This window comes from Daucus carota, chromosome 8 (assembly GCF_001625215.2).
Source record: "Daucus carota subsp. sativus chromosome 8, DH1 v3.0, whole genome shotgun sequence".
Taxonomy (NCBI): Eukaryota; Viridiplantae; Streptophyta; class Magnoliopsida; order Apiales; family Apiaceae; genus Daucus; species Daucus carota.
In genome coordinates this window covers 26,367,517-26,388,267 of record NC_030388.2, presented here as the reverse complement: position 1 = coordinate 26,388,267, position 20,751 = coordinate 26,367,517, and the positions used below count along the sequence as shown (strand labels likewise).

General features: G+C 33.7%; 2 protein-coding genes and 1 non-coding gene across 5 annotated transcripts; 2 read left to right on the top strand and 1 right to left on the bottom strand.

The window, feature by feature from the left end:
- The first annotated feature begins 4,313 nt into the window (after nt 1–4,313).
- On the top strand, nt 4,314–6,430 carry LOC108197304 (small ribosomal subunit protein eS21y). Of its 2 annotated transcripts, none has more exons than XM_017364886.2 (4): nt 4,314–4,447; nt 4,546–4,624; nt 4,726–4,858; nt 6,151–6,430. In XM_017364886.2, exons 2-4 carry the CDS (start codon nt 4,575–4,577, stop codon nt 6,211–6,213), a joined length of 246 nt encoding a protein of 81 aa, XP_017220375.1. In that variant the 5' UTR covers nt 4,314–4,447; nt 4,546–4,574; the 3' UTR covers nt 6,214–6,430. The 2 variants fall into 2 exon arrangements, with proteins under 2 accessions (XP_017220375.1, XP_063939534.1); XM_064083464.1 differs by having other exon boundaries at nt 4,380–4,447; nt 4,549–4,624.
- A 3,310-nt stretch (nt 6,431–9,740) lies between these two features.
- TRNAM-CAU (transfer RNA methionine (anticodon CAU)) lies at nt 9,741–9,825 on the top strand. The gene is given in 2 exon segments: nt 9,741–9,778; nt 9,790–9,825. It is a non-coding gene; the product is annotated as a tRNA-Met (tRNA).
- A 658-nt stretch (nt 9,826–10,483) lies between these two features.
- On the bottom strand, nt 10,484–20,057 carry LOC108199770 (protein argonaute 10). 2 transcript variants are annotated; one of them, XM_017367740.2, is made up of 22 exons: nt 19,819–20,057; nt 18,352–18,999; nt 17,865–18,073; nt 17,012–17,161; nt 16,792–16,925; nt 16,591–16,700; nt 16,411–16,517; nt 16,020–16,158; nt 15,800–15,916; nt 15,401–15,508; nt 15,251–15,322; nt 14,762–14,884; nt 14,482–14,641; nt 14,272–14,393; nt 14,001–14,138; nt 13,776–13,918; nt 13,578–13,640; nt 12,329–12,392; nt 12,096–12,231; nt 11,906–11,979; nt 11,316–11,442; nt 10,484–10,887 (listed from the first exon to the last, which is right to left on the bottom strand). In XM_017367740.2, exons 2-22 carry the CDS (start codon nt 18,844–18,846, stop codon nt 10,703–10,705), a joined length of 2,976 nt encoding a protein of 991 aa, XP_017223229.1. In that variant the 5' UTR covers nt 18,847–18,999; nt 19,819–20,057; the 3' UTR covers nt 10,484–10,702. The 2 variants fall into 2 exon arrangements, with proteins under 2 accessions (XP_017223229.1, XP_017223224.1); XM_017367735.2 differs by lacking the exon at nt 19,819–20,057 and having other exon boundaries at nt 17,012–17,164; nt 18,352–18,993.
- Between the last annotated feature and the right edge of the window lie 694 nt (nt 20,058–20,751).

Genomic DNA, 20,751 nt, shown 5'->3' with positions numbered 1-20,751 from the left:
GACATTGGACAAAGACTTAAAGAGTGTGTGAATTCTAGTCTTTTGATGCAATTGCGTGCCTCCGACAACTTGGTTTTTTCCTTGATCACAATAACTTTATTGCATGTGTGGAGATAATAGAGCGACAGACATGTTTTGTGTATCTATATCTTAGATTTTCTTTAGACCGAATCTAGGTTCGCAGAATGTTAAAACAAGTAATAGTGTACCACGTGTGTAGTTGGTTACAAATGCTTGCACTGTACCAAAATATAAAAATTGATCGATTAGTTAATTGATTTTTGAAAGAATTTTCCGTTAAACAAAATATAATAGTACGTTTGGCTGAGCTTAAAAAAAGTGACTTATTACTTAAAATAAAGAAGTAGATTAAAAGTGATAAGTTGGTTTGGACTTATAAGCTACCAGAAGTGTTTGGATACCGTGATTTATAAGCTACCAAAAGTTTTTTAAGTGTTTGGATAACTTAACTTATAAATTGGTATTAGTTTAGTAATTTTGTAATAAAAATAATTTGTTTCTTTTAAAAAATCAATTATAATTACAAAAGATCTTTTATTGTTAATACATGAAATATTTTACAAGTACCAAATTTTAAACGTTGCATTAAAATTAAAAAATTAATAACCGCATTAAAATTAAAAAAATTTGGACTAAATTTAACACACTAAATTCTAGATCAAGAGCAATATTATCAACTAAAGAACATAAATAATTTATTACCGGCAAGTAAGACAGATCCAAACTCTGCATCTCCTTACACCTAGCAGCAATCAAACCAACTCCTAAATTCCCAACACCTAAACACCACCCTAGAAAGAAGCAGAAGTCGGGGTGAAAATAAGCTAGGTTTCAAAGCTTATTTTGCTGGACTTATTTCCGCTTAATCCACCAGCTTCTTTTGTTGCCAAACGGTCCGTGTAAAAGCTGAAGTGAGCTTCTGAGACTTTTAAGCCCAGAAGTCACACAACCAAACACGCACAAAAACACGCCACGAGGGATACACAATGATGAATCCTAAGATACACATGAGCCTTTATTGGCACGACTATGAGCATGCGCTATCTTTCAAATTTGAAACAGGGTTCGAGTCTGTCTAAAAAAAGACAAGGATAATTTCATGTTCGGTTTTGAATTAGAGACGAGTAATATTTAAATTCAATACATAAACGATGATAACATTGGATAAAAATTTAATATTTAAATTTATCTTATCACACAGAAAATATGAAAATATATTATCACAGAAGTATTAAGTCTGATTGAATTAAGGATAATTTATAAGTTTATATTTTTAATACATGATACAGAATAATTTACTTATATTCATTTATATAAAATAACTTCTCACTTGTATACTTCAGCTACGGAGTTTTGAAGGCTGTTATAACTTTTTTTTAAAACTAGTTTATCGTTCGGGATAATGTACTAATATTACAAGCTTACTTCTAATATATAGAAAACCAAATAATGATTTCTATTTGTTATTTTTCAAATTCAAAAATTCAATAAATTTGAAAATTGGATTATACTTTTTTATATCTCACGAAAATTTTTAATATGGTTTACAGTCAAACTCACAATCAAACTCGCGAAATTCGGGTTGCGCTTTTGTACTTCCGGCCGGGTAGAGTCATGTTACCATTTATAATATCAAGCCCACAGCTAAATGAATATCGGGCCCAACAGCTCACTGCAGGTCGGTCTAAAAATTCTAGCAAATTGGTATAAATTAGTGATTTGTTTGTGCTTATAAAGACTCAAATACTTTCTTATCTAATCGATCGATGTGGAATGTTACACCACTCCACTGCAAACTTTCTTAAAACAAAGATCGAAAGATAAAAAGAATATAGTGAAGCCAAATTTAAAAACAATTAAAGTTCACCGATTGATAACATATATCATATTAGAAATGGACGGGAATGAGGGGAATCATGTGTGGAAGGTGTGTTTTAATTATGTGAAGTAATGTTTTAAACAAGATTCATAAGAATTTAGATCAATCTAATTTTTAATTTTCATGTTAATTTTATTTATATTAAGTAATTGTATCTATTTATAATACAAAATTTGTCCACGTCCTAATGTAAATTAGAATTTCTAACCCTCATGCTTTTACCTGAAAAATTATTAACTTTGGATTATGTGGGTTTTAATTGTGTAAATAATTTTGGCTCAATGGTTTGGGCCAGAAACCCAAACACATGACAATTGTGTTTTCCTGCAATATATAATATGATTTGGGCCTATTGTGGGTACATAGTCTCGTGATCCAATCATTAATCTGTTTGAGACATTCCCTATATTCATACTGGACTGTAAATAAAATGCAACTCCCACGATTTCGATAATAATGTATATAATTAAGTACAAAAAAAATCATCTACACATATATGACATTTAATTTGTGAAAAATGTTAAGCAATCCAAAAATGTATCAAGTCTAGTTGACACATAAACTAGACTTGATTTAGAGGTTCCACTCAAAATTAATAATATTGGATCATGTACACACATAAACTCTCCAATTAAAATTAGTCATCTATCGGTCACGTTATTTTAAAAAAATATTAGTAATAAAATTTGAAAGATAACATTACTCTTAATTTATAAATAACTTCTCAAGTACTTCTTTTATTATTTTAAAGCATTTATCCTGATGGCACTTAAAGTCCAGCTTACAAAAAACTTGTTCTGTGTAGTAAAAAGACTATACAATTCTAATTTCCTTAATTAATCATAATTAATTACTAATATGTGTCTTCCTTAAATCAACATGTTATTGAACGGGAAGAAAGAGCAAAGTTCGTTTTGAAAAGCAGTATAATAACTTGGATTATAGAAGTATGTTGCTGCCGACATACACATCGCGATGATTGAAGGAAGGTTCAACGACTTTAAACGAAAATTCCATGTACAGAGGGGGAGGGACAAATGGATAATTGAATTATACTCTCTCAATTTTAGTTATCATTTTGATTTTGTGCCAGTCAAATTGACCAAAATTTGATTAAAATTTATTAATATATTATCAATTGAAAAATTAAAAAAATATATCGTTAAAAATAATTTTTAATCTACCTGGTCTGAGTCACTGTTTGTATGAAAGATGTGACAGTCTCAGACAAGGAAGAAAACAAAACTGAGTATTGCGCGTAAATAATTGTACTAACAACAATTGGAAGCCGGTTGTTGAAGATAACAGTGAAAATAATAAAGCTAAATTGGAAGAGCTTTAGCGTGACTCGTAGGCAGCCAGCCAGTTAATTTGGTTCATTCTATTGGAAATTCAGAGCCACAGTGTTTTGACTGTACAGTTAAAATCATTATTTTCAAAAAAAAATTTAAAATAAAAATATATGATTAATATTTTAATTTTAAAAAAATTTGAAAAATAATAATTTTAACTATACGGTCAAAACAAAATAGTTAATAGTAGCTATTAGGAGATTCATTGCCCCCCCCCCCCACATTTGTTACTTGCACAGAAATTATCTCTCTCCTCTCATTTCACTCTCTGTATAGTGTATATTTGTTCACTGTACACACTATGAAACTCTTTCTTTGTTCTTGAATGTGAAGCAGATTTTCTCTATTTTGAGTTTTGTAAGAGTTTTTTTGAACAAATAATTCCATGATGATAGAATTGAAATTTGGTTAAATCATATGAACCGTTTGATTATATTTTCAATTACAAATTTAGTTTTTATAGTATAGTTTTATATTGTAAATCGGTAGTATATAAAATAATTATTTTTATTATTCTATTAATTAAGAAGATTTATATTTATTTATATGAATTTAATGATGTAAGAGTAAAGAACTCTACTCTTACAGTAAAGTGATATGATAAAACCAAAAACACATAATCAAAATTTTGGACTATAAATTATGTCCATACTTATTATAGTATAGTGAGATAAATATCTAACAAATATATTTATGTTATATTTTTGTATGAGAGAAGATATATAATTTTTCTGGGAGAACACAAGGTAAATTTTCATAAGACATTCTTATATTCAACAAAATAAAAAATTCAGGTACATTCACCAAAGAAGAAAACAAAGCATACTTGGTAATTGAAATTTAATATGAATATTTTAATTCAAGAGAATAGGTTAATTTAGTAGTAGTATTAAAAAAAGAGAAGAACGAGAAGTTATAGTCAAGATTCGTGTGCAATTTAGCGGGAAAGAAAGTGACTTGTGCAAAGAATAATAATTTGAACATAATTGGGCTGAATAACGGGTGAGTCTAATCACTTAACCGGCCTTTAAGAACTCCAGCCCAACCCAATGCAGCTAACACCAAATCTGGGCCGTCCATTAACATGGCTAGGGTTAAGGCCATATATTATCAAACTCTCAGCTCCCCTGCGCCACACTCGCCGCTCTAGTTTCTCCAACACCTCTTCTCATCCCTCGTCGTCGCAGCCTCGCAGGTACTCATTTATCTTTTAAGTACAATTCATAACATCACATACACAATCGAATTGAATTAAATTAAATTTATTTTAATAGAAAATCTGTTAATTTACAGCAAAATCAAAAGCATCCTATCCAGTCAAGATGATGAACGATGAAGGTCAAAACATGGATCTCTACATCCCTAGGAAGTGGTATGTCTTTGTTGTCATTTAATTTTGTTAGTTTTTAAATTTATGTTATTATTATTTGTCGAATGATGTGTATTTATATTTTTCGTAAAATGTGATTATAGTTCTGCTACGAATCGGTTGATTACGTCAAAGGACCACGCATCTGTTCAGATCAATGTTGGTCATTTGGATGATAGGGGCATTTACACCGGTGGTTTCACCACTTTTGCTCTCTGTGGTTTCGTCCGTGCTCAGGTTGCTTTTCTCTCTTTTTGTCGTAATGCGTTGTTCAAATTTGTAATTTGATTATCGCGTTGTGTAATTGGCTTTATTGTCGTGTAATTTGATTAAATAGTGCATTTGTCAGATATGAAATTGGTTTTTGGAATATAAGACTTGTTACTCTAAGGGAAGTTAAGGAAGCGACATTTTATGAATTACAAGTGTGTTTGTCTAGAATTGGGATTGATTTCTGGAATATAAGTTGAGCAGTTTAGCTAAAGTGTAGGCTAGTGCAGAGCAGCAAGTGGAGCTCATCTTATAATCCGTAGCTGTTAGTTTGCTGTAAGAAACGAAAAATAACTTGCTACATCCGAGTTAACCTCATGATTTAATTGTTTTTACTTGTAGCGGCAACATGGTTCTGATTGAACCCTTGAATTGAATTTGGTTCTTGAAATTTAGCATGGATCATCTGGTGATTCTCGCATATAAGAACTAATTGAGTAAAGAGTTTGTCATAATTATATCACACGGTTGTTATTTCGGTCGACTAGTTGTGACTAGTCGATTAAGCGATGAAGAGATGTCGACTAGCTGAATGTTGATATTTCGGTCGCCTGGTCGACTAGTCGGCTATTCGAGCTGCAGATTGAACATTCTGCCTTTTTATTTGATTGCTGACTTCTTATTGTTTCCACTTTCCTGCAGAATGTGTTAATGATATGTTAATTGTTTCTGGTTATGTGTTTCTTGCATTCTGCAGTTTTAATTTTTGCACTCTGCAATTTTAATTTCTGTGATTGTTGCTCTGCACTACTGTAGGTTTCTGCTCTATTCTCTGCAGATTATTGCTTCTGCCCTGTTTATCTGTAATCTGCATTGTGCATAAACAATTCTGCATGATTCTGTATATATTATTTCTGTATAGTTTTGTTGTTGCACTGCCCTACCAGTACCATGCTTAATTACAAATTAGATCACATCACAGTATTACACAATTGTATTTGTTGATTGTAACATATTTTACATGATCACAAGTACTTTCTTGTTATTTGTTAACATTTTCCCCTTCTCCATCATTCTCTTCAAGTGTTCGATCTTTAATTTCTTAGATTGTGGAATATAATATTGTGAAGGTTTTAGAACTTAGAAACCTAAATTACATAATATATTATTTTTTAGCCGACTAGTCAGCGACTGGTCGAAGGTCCATTGACTCGCTTCGACTTACCAACGTGACAACGATGATGATGAACTATTGTAAATTTCTTGTTTGTCGAAATTAGCAACATAGTAACATTCCTTTATTATTTTCGTATCTACAGGGAGATGCTGATAGTGCAGTTGATCGCCTATGGCAGAAGAAGAAAGCTGAACTTAAGCAATAGAGAGAGGGCCTATGGCAGAAGAAAAAAGCTGAACTTGAGCAATAGAGGGAGGGATTGTTATCTTTTGTATTGGTTAGGCTTGTTTTCTGTTTGAAACAGTAAGAGTTTGCTATGCAAAGTCTTCAGACTCTTCCCGTCCCTTCATTTAGTAGTTTCTGAACTTGCTCTTTTTGAACTTATTTGCCATATAATTATATTCTGAAGTGTTCTTGTTCTATTTTTTCCTGTTATATTTGGAACAAAGGCCAGTGGTGGATAGAATTGTCATCTAATTTTTCATTTGTTTTACGGATCACAACAAAAGTGATAATATAATTCCGGATCATTTCTATTCTATCTCCTCAATTCCTCGTAGTTATAATATTAATTATAACAATAAAATAATAAGAATAGAAATCCTCATATCTTAAAAGCATTTGCAAGAAGAGTCAAAAGAGTCGAGGATTGTCAATAAGAAAACACCTTTCTTAACATCGATGTCAATCAAGTGACACTCTTAACACGTCAAAAATTGGTATCCACAAATAAATGTGTAAATCTGATTTTGTTGACCACTCATACACAAAAAAATATATATTACGTAAACGTGTATATTTCTATAATGTTTTTTTTAATTTTTTTTGATTAATACTTCAAACGTCAAACTTTAATCACAAAGAAAAAATTAAAAACATATATAATAAAACTATTCTTTAAAGAAATTTTAAAAAGCATTACAATATATTGGGAGGGAGAGAGTATAATGTAACTAGTTATTTAATTATTTAAATTTCTGATGATTTTTATTTAATTTCTCAGTTTTATATCAATTTCGGGTTAAATTTTACACTATACTTATAAAAATCTAAAAATTAATGCATGCACAAGTTTTGTGGTTAATAACTCAAACGAATTTTTTGAAAAAGATGGCGAATCTATAAATGTACCATTGTCAATTTCAACATCGCCTAATTGTCTCATGGGTATGAAGACAAGCGTGTTAATCTATTTTATATTTGTTCAACTTGATCATTTTTGTAAATGCCGTATGGTTGTTATTTATTGAATTATATATCCTTCTCTTAAAAAAAAAATAAAAATAAACAGTCATATACCCATATATACCCATCTAGCTCATCACCTTCACTATTTATACCCATCTAGCTCATCATCCTTCCCTTATCCCCTCATGCCTAGCAATCCATCCAGGAGTATCACGAAACCAGAGAAAATACATTTGGGTACTCTTGCTCATAAGTACATCTAGTTAACTCCGAGTCAGATGATGAATTTATAAGTCATGCAATGGCAATAGTTGAAGCTGCCAGCATGATCTAATCAACTTTGAGTTTTCAGTCCAAGGTAAGATTAGATCATGTGGTTGCTTCACCCGTTGTTAGTCGCATGAGAAACCCTAATCTTCTGCAGCCTTTTCGTTTGAATGAGGGTCTGCTCCTTATTTTCTCATTTCTCTTAGTGTGTGTGTTATGTAGTATAAGAAGTAGTCTGAAAAAACTTCCTTCTGACTACCACTCCAGCACTCATCACTCCAAATGCATGTGTGTAACTTCTTGGATGGGATTTGATCCTCTTGTTTTCTGATATTTAATTTAGTATTTTCGGCAACTCTTTGACTCAGCTAGTACATTATCTCAAGGCACCAGGCTCTGAGGCTAGTACTAATCAAAATGATTGTATGCTAACAAAAAGACATCTCTACGACTATATGGTTTTTCTGATCAGAATAACAAGAAGCTAAGTTCACCGGCTCAAGAAATATGGCTCTTTTAACTTCTTATTCGTATTAAGATATTTTAATGATTCAATGAGTGTTGATCATATTATGAAAGTTCAAGTTCAATACTTTTAAAGAGAGAATGACATAAAATTACAAAATTTACATTTAATTGTACAGAGTGAAATAACCAAAGATGCTAAGGGGGTGTTTGTTTCTGGCTTAAAAGTCGGGTTTCTGGTTTATAAGTTAAAAGCATTTATTTGTACCGTTGGTGTAAAAAGTCAATAAGCACTTATAAAAAGCTACGAATGCTAGCTTTTGTTTCAGGGTTTCTGCTTATTTCCCAAAAACTTTAATCACAAGTCTTAACTTGTTTTTAACTTCCACTTCACTTTTTTATTTTAAGCAAGAAGAACTTAAAGTCACCCAAACAGCCTCTAAATAAATTTACCAAACTTCATGACATACGTGCAGGTGATCACAATCTAAAGAAAAACTAATATATATCTAAATAATTATCTAACATTTAGATATAGTTGTAGGTCCTTCCATGGAGGAGGTTGAGTAAAAATATTATGAAAAATGCTAGTTATCTTAAAATATTATTGAATTTTTTTCTAAAAAAGGTGTACAAGTCTAATTGGTTGTATTCACTCCAATAATAATGAGACCCCTCATATATACATTATCACGATTTTTCACTTGTCTGCCACATCATTTGCTAAAGAAATTTGACAATTTTTTTTTTGAGTTTCGTTGCATTATCCAAATATTATTTGTGAATAGTGACGTGTGAGCCTACGCACCTCGTTAACTGATTTTCCTTTTTCAGTTTTGCTCACGTGTCAAATTTTGGAATTTTCTCAATAAAAGCTACAAGTATATCTTAACTCAAACAGAAAAAATATTCAAGCTACAATCATATGAGTTTTTTCCTTGTAGTACTTGATCAATTGATGTTGTTGAGAACCTTGAAATCTTATTTTTTGAGTTATCTTTTGGGCAAATAATGATTTTGTGAAAGTTTAATTTAGTAATTATATATTTTCATATAATATATTAGACTATTTTTAACTTTATTTAATGCAATAAGTTATCCATCTATTGTTGTTAAATATTCTCAACACATTCAATATATATTTTGAATAAATTTACAATTGTACGCATTAAATGAATATTGTTAAATATGAATATAATAACATATATATATATATATAGATATATAAACATATACTCCCTCTGTACCTCTCATTTTTTAACATTTTTTTCCACTGCTCGACACGCACTTTAATGCACTTATTAAACATAGTTATATAACTTTTTAAAAAAAATTCATTTTCTGAATAAAAATTTAAACATTAAATTTTTATTCGGAAAAATAAAATTTTGAAAAAAAATTATAGAGCTATACTTTATAAGAGTATTAAATGTGTGCCACACCCCATCCTTCAATGTTAAGAATTGAGAGGGACGGAGGGAGTATATATTAATGTTAAAAATATACTTTTTTTTATTATTGAACGAATTCAATATTAACGAACTCGAGCTAAAACAACAAGCTCCAGTCAAACACCTTACATTCAGAATTGAGAATATTTAGAGGACAACTGCGTACATCTTCGTAACACAAAAATGCGGCTGCATACAAGGAGGCATCAAAATGCAGAGAAAATTATGCAAAGACTGAGAAAAACAGGGTAAGGAAGCAGTATATAAGAATCATCACCTATGTGCTGGATTCCCTGACTTTGCTTCTTTGGTCTTAACTGTGGAAAAGATTATCAATGGTTAAATTCAAAATTAGCATCAAGGGGTGGTGGCGCAGTTGGCTAGCGCGTAGGTCTCATAGCATACGAGTAATCCTGAGGTCGAGAGTTCGAGCCTCTCTCACCCCATATGTTTTTCTATTCCAACCCCATATGTTTTTCTATTCCAGTCATTTTAAGTTTTCGTGTTCTACTTGAACCTGCAGACAGAGGTAAAATATAAACAAGCATTAATCCATTTGACGCCAAGTTGTGGGCTCTCTTCCAGCCGAATGTATGAATTACTTATTTGACAGACGTTTGGATTAAGGTTGGGAATGAGAATCGGAGTTGATGGAAATGCTTATGGTAACCCAAGAGGTGGGAAGGGTATAATTTAACCACCTAAAAGGATTGGGGTTCACATTCCATAGCACTTATGAGATTAAGGTTCCGAATCTCGTTAACCAGGCTCATTAACCATGAACCAAACACCCCATATCGCTAAACCGGACTCGTCCATATTCTCACTTGCATAAGTTCGGACTGAACTAAGAATTTTATTCAAGTGCTTTGCCGGTCATTCTTAGGGCCAACTAAGGGCGGCTTTATTCGAGTTCTTTGTCTACGTTCGGGCTGAACTTCTATGTTCATATTGAAAGTTTTAATGTTAAATCCAATCCAACCAGTGGAAAGAATATGGAGTCTTTTACAAAAAAACATATTCTCAAAGGCCTTATGAAATTAGTTGTGGGCTCACCAAGTTTGAGAGAGATAATTCTAAAGGATCTATAAATAGGAGTCTATATGGATAAAGCAAATCTACTCGGATAGAGGTGTATATAATCTACATTAGTTACCATTCAACATATATTACAAACAACATTACATCTGCCACACCTATTTGCTTATAACCTGCATCTAAAACTGTAAAACTATAACAAGATACATGCAAACATCATAGGACGACCAAGGGATCCTGGTTACATGCCGAAAGATGCTACTCTGCTACTCCACATAACTAGTACTAACAATAAAACATTACTCTTTTCACATTCTCCTTGAGGGCAGGTAATGGACGCACTCCCGACTCTCCAGAGCCTCTTGTATTCTTCGTCCCTTGACCAACACCACAGCCATTCTCCTGCAGTTCTGGTTCCATGTAGAATCTGGCTCGAAATGCAGCTAAATGTGCATAATATGCCGGAGGAACTGCACAACAGAGTAAACATGTACACATTTCATCTAGTGCTAAATATTTGTTAAAGTACTCCATGATGCAACTTGGGCCAGCAACAGGGCATATTAAGATTAAGCTTTTTAAAATGTCATAAAAATGATCGACATCGACTTGGTAATTGCCAATTAGAAGAAAAGTACCCAAAGCATTCCCGCACCCCCACACCGTCTGTGACATTCCTATCTATCACTGGACAATTATGATAATTAGGACATTTCGCACTCAGGATACAAGATTAAAGCTTATATATGATTGTTTTTGTCTTCCAATTTAAGAATTAATGCTTGTTTGATTTGGTCCAAGGTAAGGTTGCTACAAAGATGGATCTCTGGGCAAGGATGTTGTGGTGTCCTTATTGACTTAAGCAATTGACTAGGACAACAAAAAATAGGCAGCTTACCAACAGACACGGACCGCGTGCACCTTGCATATGTGTAGCAAAGGTTGTTTGTTAACGACTGAATCCCATCAGCTGTAAAATTGTTTTCATCCCAAAGAACATGGTAATGTGCTGGCCGACTGGTGCCCTGTCATTAAAATGAAAGACATGGCAGATAAAAGTCAGAGATTAGAGAAATTTTCAGCCTCTTGCAACCTAAACAAAGCTTAACTGGCCTCCAATGAAAAATCACATTTCATTCCAGCACAATAAGTGACCTTGAGAAGTATATTTTAAATGCTACAGGGTGCCATCCAGTAATACTAAATAAGCCTTCTCAATTATCATTTAAAAGGGGATATTTATAAATGGCTGCATACATAATAAAATATGTGATCATCACTTCGCAACAGCCAGACAAGTTTGTAAGGAAAATTAGGCGAATAATATCTGTTGTCATAGGAAAAAATTGTCTGTTGACAATATAGAGTGTGTTCACCACCAATGCGAAACCAAAAAAAAAAAAAAAAAAGCATCCTCAAGACCTCAACATTACCCCTTTCAAATCGGAATACATATCAATATATCATATAAAGGATTTGGATTATCACCTGAATACCAGCATGGCTGCAGAGATAAAAATCAAATTCTGTTGGATGGCAGATCTTCGTATCAACTATGGTTCCTGCGAATGAAAATAATTATATCAAATAAATAATGTTAATTATACAACATAATAGTGACAAAAACTTACATGTATTAAAAGAACTGCTAGTTTTGACATGAATAACATTATAATACCTGGCAAAACATTTCCACTTTTATCAGTGCTGCTTCGATCCCTGTGGTTGTTTGCGAATAACCTTGTATGATGTCGTTTTTGCACCACAATGAAAGTCACAGGAGGTTGATAATTGGGTTCCAAAGAAGCACAGGCCTACGCACGATTTTTTGATTAGTTTCACATTCTAGATGTTCTTGTTAAATCCAGATGCTGAAAATTGTAATATAATAAGACGACATAAACCACAAACCTTCCGTATAGCATCCAACTCATAAAGTAGAACTTGATAAAATTGGCCTTCACTCACACCATCCCTGCAATGATACCATAAGATCAGATATCTTAATTACCTTTTTGGTTTAAAAACATCAAACTTCACTTATCTTTCATCATTTCTTGCAATTAATACCTGACACAAACACAAATGCACAACTACATATTAAGTTTGCAATATCATGTGGATACCAGTTAATTAATAGCCGTATATATTCATGTAATTTGCTTGTACATTAAACTATTTATCATACAGTGTTAGAATATGATCCTGGTAAGCCCTCCTCCTAACACCTTGAGGTTTTAAGAGAATTGGTCACTTAACATGGTATCAGAGCTTAGGCTCGCGGGAGACTCGAGTTCGACTCCCTGTGACCCCCAATATTCTCAGAATTTATTAAGGACACGAAGGCAATGTTATGCCCCAAAAAAAATGGGAGACTCCCTGTGATCCCCAATATTCTCAGAATTTATTAAGGACACGAAGGCAATGTTATGCCCCAAAAAAAAATGGGCGCCCGTGATCCACTCTCGACCCATAAATGGGCTTTCGAGTGAGGGGGAATGTTAGAATATGATCCTGGTAAGCCCTCCTCCTAACACCTTGAGGTTTTAGGAGAATTGGTCACTTAACATACAGAAATCAATATTTCGGACCCCCTGCATTCTACATCTTGCAATCTCATGAAGACAAGTGAAACGGGACACAACCTTCTGCTTCCATATTAGGACAACTGGACAACAGAGCATGAATGATAATGGAACTCTTTTACATGAATTAATATCCAGAATTTTGGAAGATTATTATTTTAATTTACAGATCTGTGCACATAATTGAAGCATAGGTACAAAGGAAAAAAGTGCCCTTAGTTTTTTATAAACAGTGTAGGATGATCGGTAATAAAAACGAGGAAACACGAGTAGCAGCTGGGGTATATAATTACTTTTAGCAGCTGTTTGACAATAGTGAGAAAAAGGGAGCAGCGAATTTTGGATACAGTAAAGAATATCAATGGTGGATGCAAAGTAGAAGTATAAAAAAAGCAGAAGAGAAAAGTAATTGATGGCACAAATCTAAATGTGAAACAAAACAGGGAATTTTGGATACAGCAAAGATTATCAATGGTGGATGCAAAAGTCGAAGTATAACAAGAGCAGAAGAGAAAAGTAATTGATGGCACAAATCTAAATGTAAAAGAAACAAAACAGGGAACAAGTGATTTTACCTGTAAAATATTATGCGTAATGGTTTCTGCCCAGTTGCCTTCCTGAAGGAAACCAAAAGTTCTCTGTATTAAAGTAACGGGATGTTAGAACTTATAATCACACATATACAAGCCACCATTCCAAACTTGATGGTAAAGAGAAAACTGGAAACAGAAAAAGGCAGAAGTTCGTCTATATAAAGAAACATAAATATATACCTGATCATGCCACCACTAACTGTACCCCGTACAGGATCTTGCCATGTTTTGTACAAGTCCTGTATAAGCTCTTGTCTATGAGCTTGAGCGCAAACTAAACCTGCATATTTTGTGACTTCAGGCCAATCCTGGGAAGCTACTACCTGCAGCGGGAACAAAACATCAGCTATATAGTTACTTAATGGCACTTTTTATAGTCATCTAAAGAACGGTTTTTGTAACTACAGCAGCTATCGAGGGACTCGAATCTTCTCCATTCTCCGGATGGGTCACGTCTGCTCCAAATATAATTGTTGGTATGTCACTGACTAGTGGTATTCTGCAGCTAATAGCATCTAGAAGAACAGTATTTCTACCACCCATCTGTAACAAATAAGAAAAAACAGTTGTAACACCCGTTATAACTTGTAGCACCAAATATAGTTAGTTCTTCCCAGCAAAGGCATACCTCCAGGCATATAAGATCAGGCAAGGGATATGAGATCAAACACGTTACCTTAACATTTATCTTCAGTGACACATTTGCCAAATATTGCTTGCTAATCTTAAAGACATGCTTTGTCAGACAGCATTGAGAAATCAAGCCAAGATCAGTTTCACATATTCGTTTCAAATCTCCTAAGAAGATCAAGACAATATACAGTGTAAATTAAACAGTGATTCCACTTTCACATACAAACAGAACATTTCAGTTTAATAAACATACCATACAGTGACCCGTTGTTGTCTGGCAGAATGACTAACAGAAGCTCTAATTCTTTCCCCTTTAATTTGTTCGTACAGGCATGGTAAACATGCTTCAAAGCTTTCTCTACATCGTCAGGCCAGGCTGTGTAGATTGGTATTACAGGTTCAGGGCTGAATTCCTGCCAGAGAGAAGCATAAATTAACCTCCCAACTACTTGAGCAAAGGTCAAAATAAATATTTCAACAGAAGACAAGCACTTCACAAGTGTTATTAGTTATGGTAACATATAATAACCTACCATTCCAGAAACTTGACACATACGAGCCAGTTCACTACAAAATCCACGAGCAACATTTTCTTGCACACTTCGTGAGAAGTTGATGCATGCCCACCGACTAACAGTCATACCATTAATCATTTTCTGCAAGACATAACCAAAATTGAGCAGAAAACATCATATGATGATGCTCAACACAGCTGACATAGTCACAAAAAATCAATCAAATAATATTATTACAACATTTATTACAATTAAAGAAACATTGACAGCAAAAAGTTTGATAAATGCACATTACAGTTGGCTTCAAGAGGAACAGGAGCATGTAGATGTAGTTCTAAACCCCTGACCTATGGGGAGTATAAGAAATTCCCCTAGTTTGCATACTGAGTTACTAACTCATATCGTATAACTTGGCAAAAGTAGAAACACTATTGAATTACTGACATGATTAAAAGGGATACTATCAGCAAGATGTAACTAGCCATATCCTATAAAAAAGGGGAATACCTTGTTCATCATGTTCCACTGACCAACTTGTGGCAAACAGTCCTTCTCCTTCCCATTTTCGTGATATTTTAGCTAAAGAAATAGAACACATTTAGAAATTGGAGAACAGTTGTGATGATAACTTAGATAATATCAGAGGAAGTCTTTTACCCATGGAGCAGGGAGAACTCGAGCCTCAACAGAAGCAAGCTTTTCACTAATATTGATGCCAAATTCCTTTGCATAGGGGTCTTGATCATAAGCATTGTGTTGAACCGTCTGTAATTGGAATTTTACTATTATGAGTCACATATCATATCAATTAACTTCTACATTTTTGCACGACCGCCATGAGCACAAGGTCATAGAAGTGCCCGATTGTTGTCTCAGACTTAAACGATAATAAACAAAATCTTCATATCATTTTATGTGTTCCTTTAATAGTGAGGCATGTACACACTATACATGAGAAATAGTAACTATAAAAAAGAGCATACAAAGGGCTGATTGCTGTATAAGTAGAACGAACTGAAAGACCGTCCTCAATACAGGTTTATAACATTATAATACCTGCAAAATGTCGTGCTCTCGATCTCTTGGTCTTTGGCATGTTACTTTCAGAAGAGCAGTAATTTGCTTCTCATTCAACCTTTTTGTGTATCTTTGACCTTCGACTATCTTGCAAGCCTGAAAACTCGTAGTGTCAGATAGCACAAAAAATTATAACATGGGTGATAACTAATCCCAATTTTTGGTTAAAAGCTTAAAATGTTGTTATAACTAATCCCACCTCCAATGGCAAATAATTTGCCTTTCTCTGGTTTCCAACTTGAAGACAGGGAAGATGCGTATGCTGAATCGTGAAGCCATACATCTCTTGAAAGTATTCAACAACCGACTTCATATTTGAGTTGTCATCAACAGGAAACCTGCAAATATATACAACATTACGATTTTTACTGAACATTATAACAGTCACAGGGAAAATAATAGAAACGAAGGATTAAGTAAAAACATGAGGTTAAACCAATAATACTTTGAGCTGAGGGAAGGTGAAGCGGATTGGCGCTCACTAGGCAATGGAACACGAGCCGTTTCCTTTCATTCCCGCAGTTCAAAGGTACATTAACTTGAAGTGTGATATGCTAAACAATATGGAAATTATACAAACTAAATCTTACACTAATTCTCTTGTGGGTTGAGATGTTATTCCTGAAACCCGATACTTCCTTCGTATATGACCCCTATGTGTTACTTCAACTTTCAAGCCTCTAAGGGCCTTTTTTACCTGGAAAAATGCAAACAATTTAAAACGCAAATTCAAATTTAGTCGAAATAATCAAAAACATATAGCAATATACCTTTACACGATCAGAATCAGACAAAGTTTTCGTTAGCACATCTTTGCCAAGAAGCTGTGCAACAAACTCTATAACAGGAAGGGCCTCAATAAAAGCAGCTGATGCCATATCTATTATATTGAATAAGACATATAATTAAGTTTCCAGCGATGATAATTATTAGATGAAACACGAGTGTAAGACGTGTTGAGTTCATCTTACCAATATTTAGGGACAAGCCCATTTGGGTAGGCCTTATACTTTGATAAAATCCACACCATGACTCTAAGCCCTCACCAAGCCGTTGTGGTTTCCTTATGTTAGGAGAAAAGAAAGATCTTCCCACAGGGCAATACCTGTCATAGTTGCAATGTTAGGACCAATGAAAATAGTAGCTTTATACAAATTATTAGTTCTTGAAAACTAGGGTCATGTTTTCTACCTCTTGTTTGATAGTTCCCTTAATACAATGTCAAGTATTTGAAGAGCTTCCTGTGGAGCATCTGCACGCTTGCCAGCCAAAAATTGGCCCAGATGATGCAAATTCGCCCTTGCAGCAAATTTAATCACCACTTTGTACTCCCGCACCCTTCTGCTAGTAATACAAGGAGCATGAGCAATATTAATTTGTACAAAACACAATACAGTGATGATCATTTATGAGAGAATCGCATCAAAGAAAAAAAGGTTTATTAATTGCACATCAACATATGCATTCCATTAATTGTATTGCATTTTTTTATTTTTTGGCTTTTGACCATGCAACATACTTTATCCATAATCCGTCTAATTTTCGAAGGTTCAGAGATCTTATAATTTTGTATTATTATGTCTTTATATGTAAAGAAAGCTATGACGTTTGCAGCGAGTCAAGATGCAGTCTTTTATGGTATTTTATCCCTATCCGGCTATCGCTTCTGAAGATTCGTAAAACTTTAGGTGCGTAATCAGAATTGTCTGCATCACCAAACAACGTTATGACGTTTACAATGATCAAGACATGGTATTCTACCCTTTGAAGTATCAATAAAAAGCATAAATTTTCACCAACGTGGTTTGGAATACGTAAGAAAATCTTTCTAACAATAACAATAAAAGAAGGAATCCTTTCTTATCTCTGTGCATGCTCTCAAATTATTGTCACTGTGTTTTTTATATTAGGGAGTATATCAGTTTAATTATAGAAGGCAGCAAACTAAAACATAACTGTACATATACATTTACACAAAGCTGTAAAAATTCGTGAAAAAATCAAATGAAAAATACATTAAAGAAAAAACACAATAAATTCGTACTTGGGACCATTGACTCCATCATCTTCGTCTGTAAGTTTGATATTGAACTCCTTCCATGCAAATGGAAGCTCACCAGCAGTGTACAGACTCTTTCTGCCATCATAAGCGGGTAATCTCATCCCCAAGTCAGATTCTTTATACAGTTTCACGAGTTCTGCCATTATAGCTCTGTTCATATTCCTGGATGACACCTCAGGGGTGATGGTAACCTGCAATATTTTGGACAATAAGGTAAAATTGTCACAGACTGGGGACACAGCAAAAAGAACAATATTGATGACTATACTTAAATCTCCATTAATGATTTCAGAAGAAAGGACAAACAAAATACAGAAGGCTATTAAATTTGATTTGTAAAATGCATAGCACTAATGGAGAAGAAATGTCAGCTTAGGGGCCCCAATTTTTTGAAAAAGGGCATAATTGTTTTCCATCTTATTAGTTAAAAAATGAGATTAGTAACTTATAATCACAGAATATATCTTACATCATAGTGATTCAAGTCTTTCTCTGGTAACTCTGCAAAGAAATGGTTAGCCTTGACAATACATTTTGTGCCAAGCTGCCCATACCCAGGTCTTTGAGCAAAACTCAAAGACTTACTTGAAGAAGGAAAATCCCTCATTACTTCACACACTGTGCCTTCATTACTATTACTATTATTTACTTCATTAGCGGCACTAGACTGAGCTGAAACCTGAACCACCGGAGCATACTCCGCCGTGCAAGGCCGCGTGCTGGGACGCATTAAAGCATCACCTTGATCTGATTTCCGACCACCTCTTCCTCTTCTCCTTCCTCTACTTTTGGAGGGGGGTGAAGATTGGTTATCGGGTTTTGCATTCTGGTTTTCTTGCCCAGGTGGGCCTTTTCCATTTCGAGCAGCTTTAAGTTGCTTGCGAACCTGATTCACCGAGTTTTGTAAGTGGGGTTTGATCACTAAGTGCTGCTCTGACCCTTCTTTAAGCTGCCTAATCGGCATGATGACTTTATATTTCGAAACCACTGAAAGATACAAGTAATACAAAGCAATGTAAAGTAAAGATCCTTCCCAGATTCAGCATTCAAAATCTTCAACTTTCTTGTATTTACTCATTACACTCAACAAATTTATGGCTGTTCAGTACTGAAATTCCTGAAATAGACCAGAATTTATGTCAGCGCCACTAACCAAAACCAATGATAATAGCATAAAAACAACATTTATAGAAAATTTGATGATTTTTTAGGAACATTCACAAGCAAGGTGATACAGCCTAATATTATCAAACTCAAAACACTTGTATTAAAATTGTTGATTTTTTCTTGAAAGGCACAAATCTCAGGCCTCCCCATTTGTTAACAACAATTAAGAAACTAAACAAGTAGAGAGTCAATACAGTTTATCATATTATAAAATTCACAAGAAGCATAAAAAACAAAACTTTGTAATCTTAGACCAAGAACAACATAGTTCCATACAGAAAAACCCAAAAGAAATTTGCAGTGAAAGATCAGATGTTGATAGAGAATGAACATGTATGTGGAGACAAAACTAGGCATTTCCCCCAAAACCCCTTCTATTCTTCTGTACAACCCAATAACCAAGAATCAGAAGGAGAACAAAATCTATTCCCATCAACACAGAGAGAGAGAGAGAGAGAGAGAGGTATATATTAATGAAATAGTAGTAGAGATGGTGAGAAGACAAACAAGTTAAACTGAGCTTGTCCCCTAAAAAAAACCAAAGCTTGTCAAGAGAAAACTGATAAACAAGAGGCAATGAATCCAAGTAAATAAGACAGAGAGTGTACTCAAGTACTATTACTACACCTACAACTAGTATAAAAATAAATGTGAAAGCCCCTCATGACTGCACACATAAAAACACCTAGACAAAAACAAAAACCTCAGTTACACTAGAACCCAACTCAAATAATATTAAAAAATTCAGACCATTCAACTCCAAACTCACCAAGATGAAGATGTTTACAAGGGTCTTGAGGAAGAACAAGAAGATGGGTTTATGAGTACTTATGAGTTGAGTTTGAAGTGATGATAAAGATGAAGATCATAAAGAAGGTGATGATGATGAGGGGTCTGTGAAAGAACGTGAAGGGGTTAGAAAGTGGAGATAAAAAGGTGAGTTGTTTTGTGGGGAGATTCAGATTGAATACATAGAGTAGTAGAGTAAGTATTTTATCAAGGAGAGATGATGATAAATGTAAAATGATGATGAAGATTTATACACGCATGCAAGTGCTTTTGGTTTTTTCTTTTATCACATGGAAATGCCTCTCGCTATTTCTTTTTCTCGCTTTTGCCTTCCTTTGTAATTACTGTATCACCCTATGGAGAGTTTGGATGTATATCATTCAAGGTCGGTTTAAATGTGTACTTGGAGATTTGAGTTTTCTTAACAAGATTTGTCTTGCTATGCAACTCGGGACTTAAGTTATATTCACTAAACGTAAAGAATATAGTTTACAATAATGAGGTTATGATATTATAGTGTCAAAAATATAAGGATGCGTTCAGTTGCATTGAATGGAATGGGTGGAGATCGAAATAAAAAATTATATAAAAATTTATGGAGAAAGAAAATTATATAAAAAATTTATGAAGAAAGGAAAAAGTATGATATAATAATTTAATTATGAGTGAGTTAAAAAAATATTATGTAGAAGTGGTATGAGAATTCCATCAATGGAATGATCCCAGAAAGGAATTTGTATCATTCCATTGGTGCCACCAAGTGAACACGAACTAAGTGTGTGGTGTAATTTTAAATATTTTTTGAATATTTCTTCGTACTGATCAAATTAATTGATTTATATATAAGATGTAGTTTCATATCTTTTTAATTCACTATCCACCTCCAAATAAAATTAATTATAAATTCTAAGAT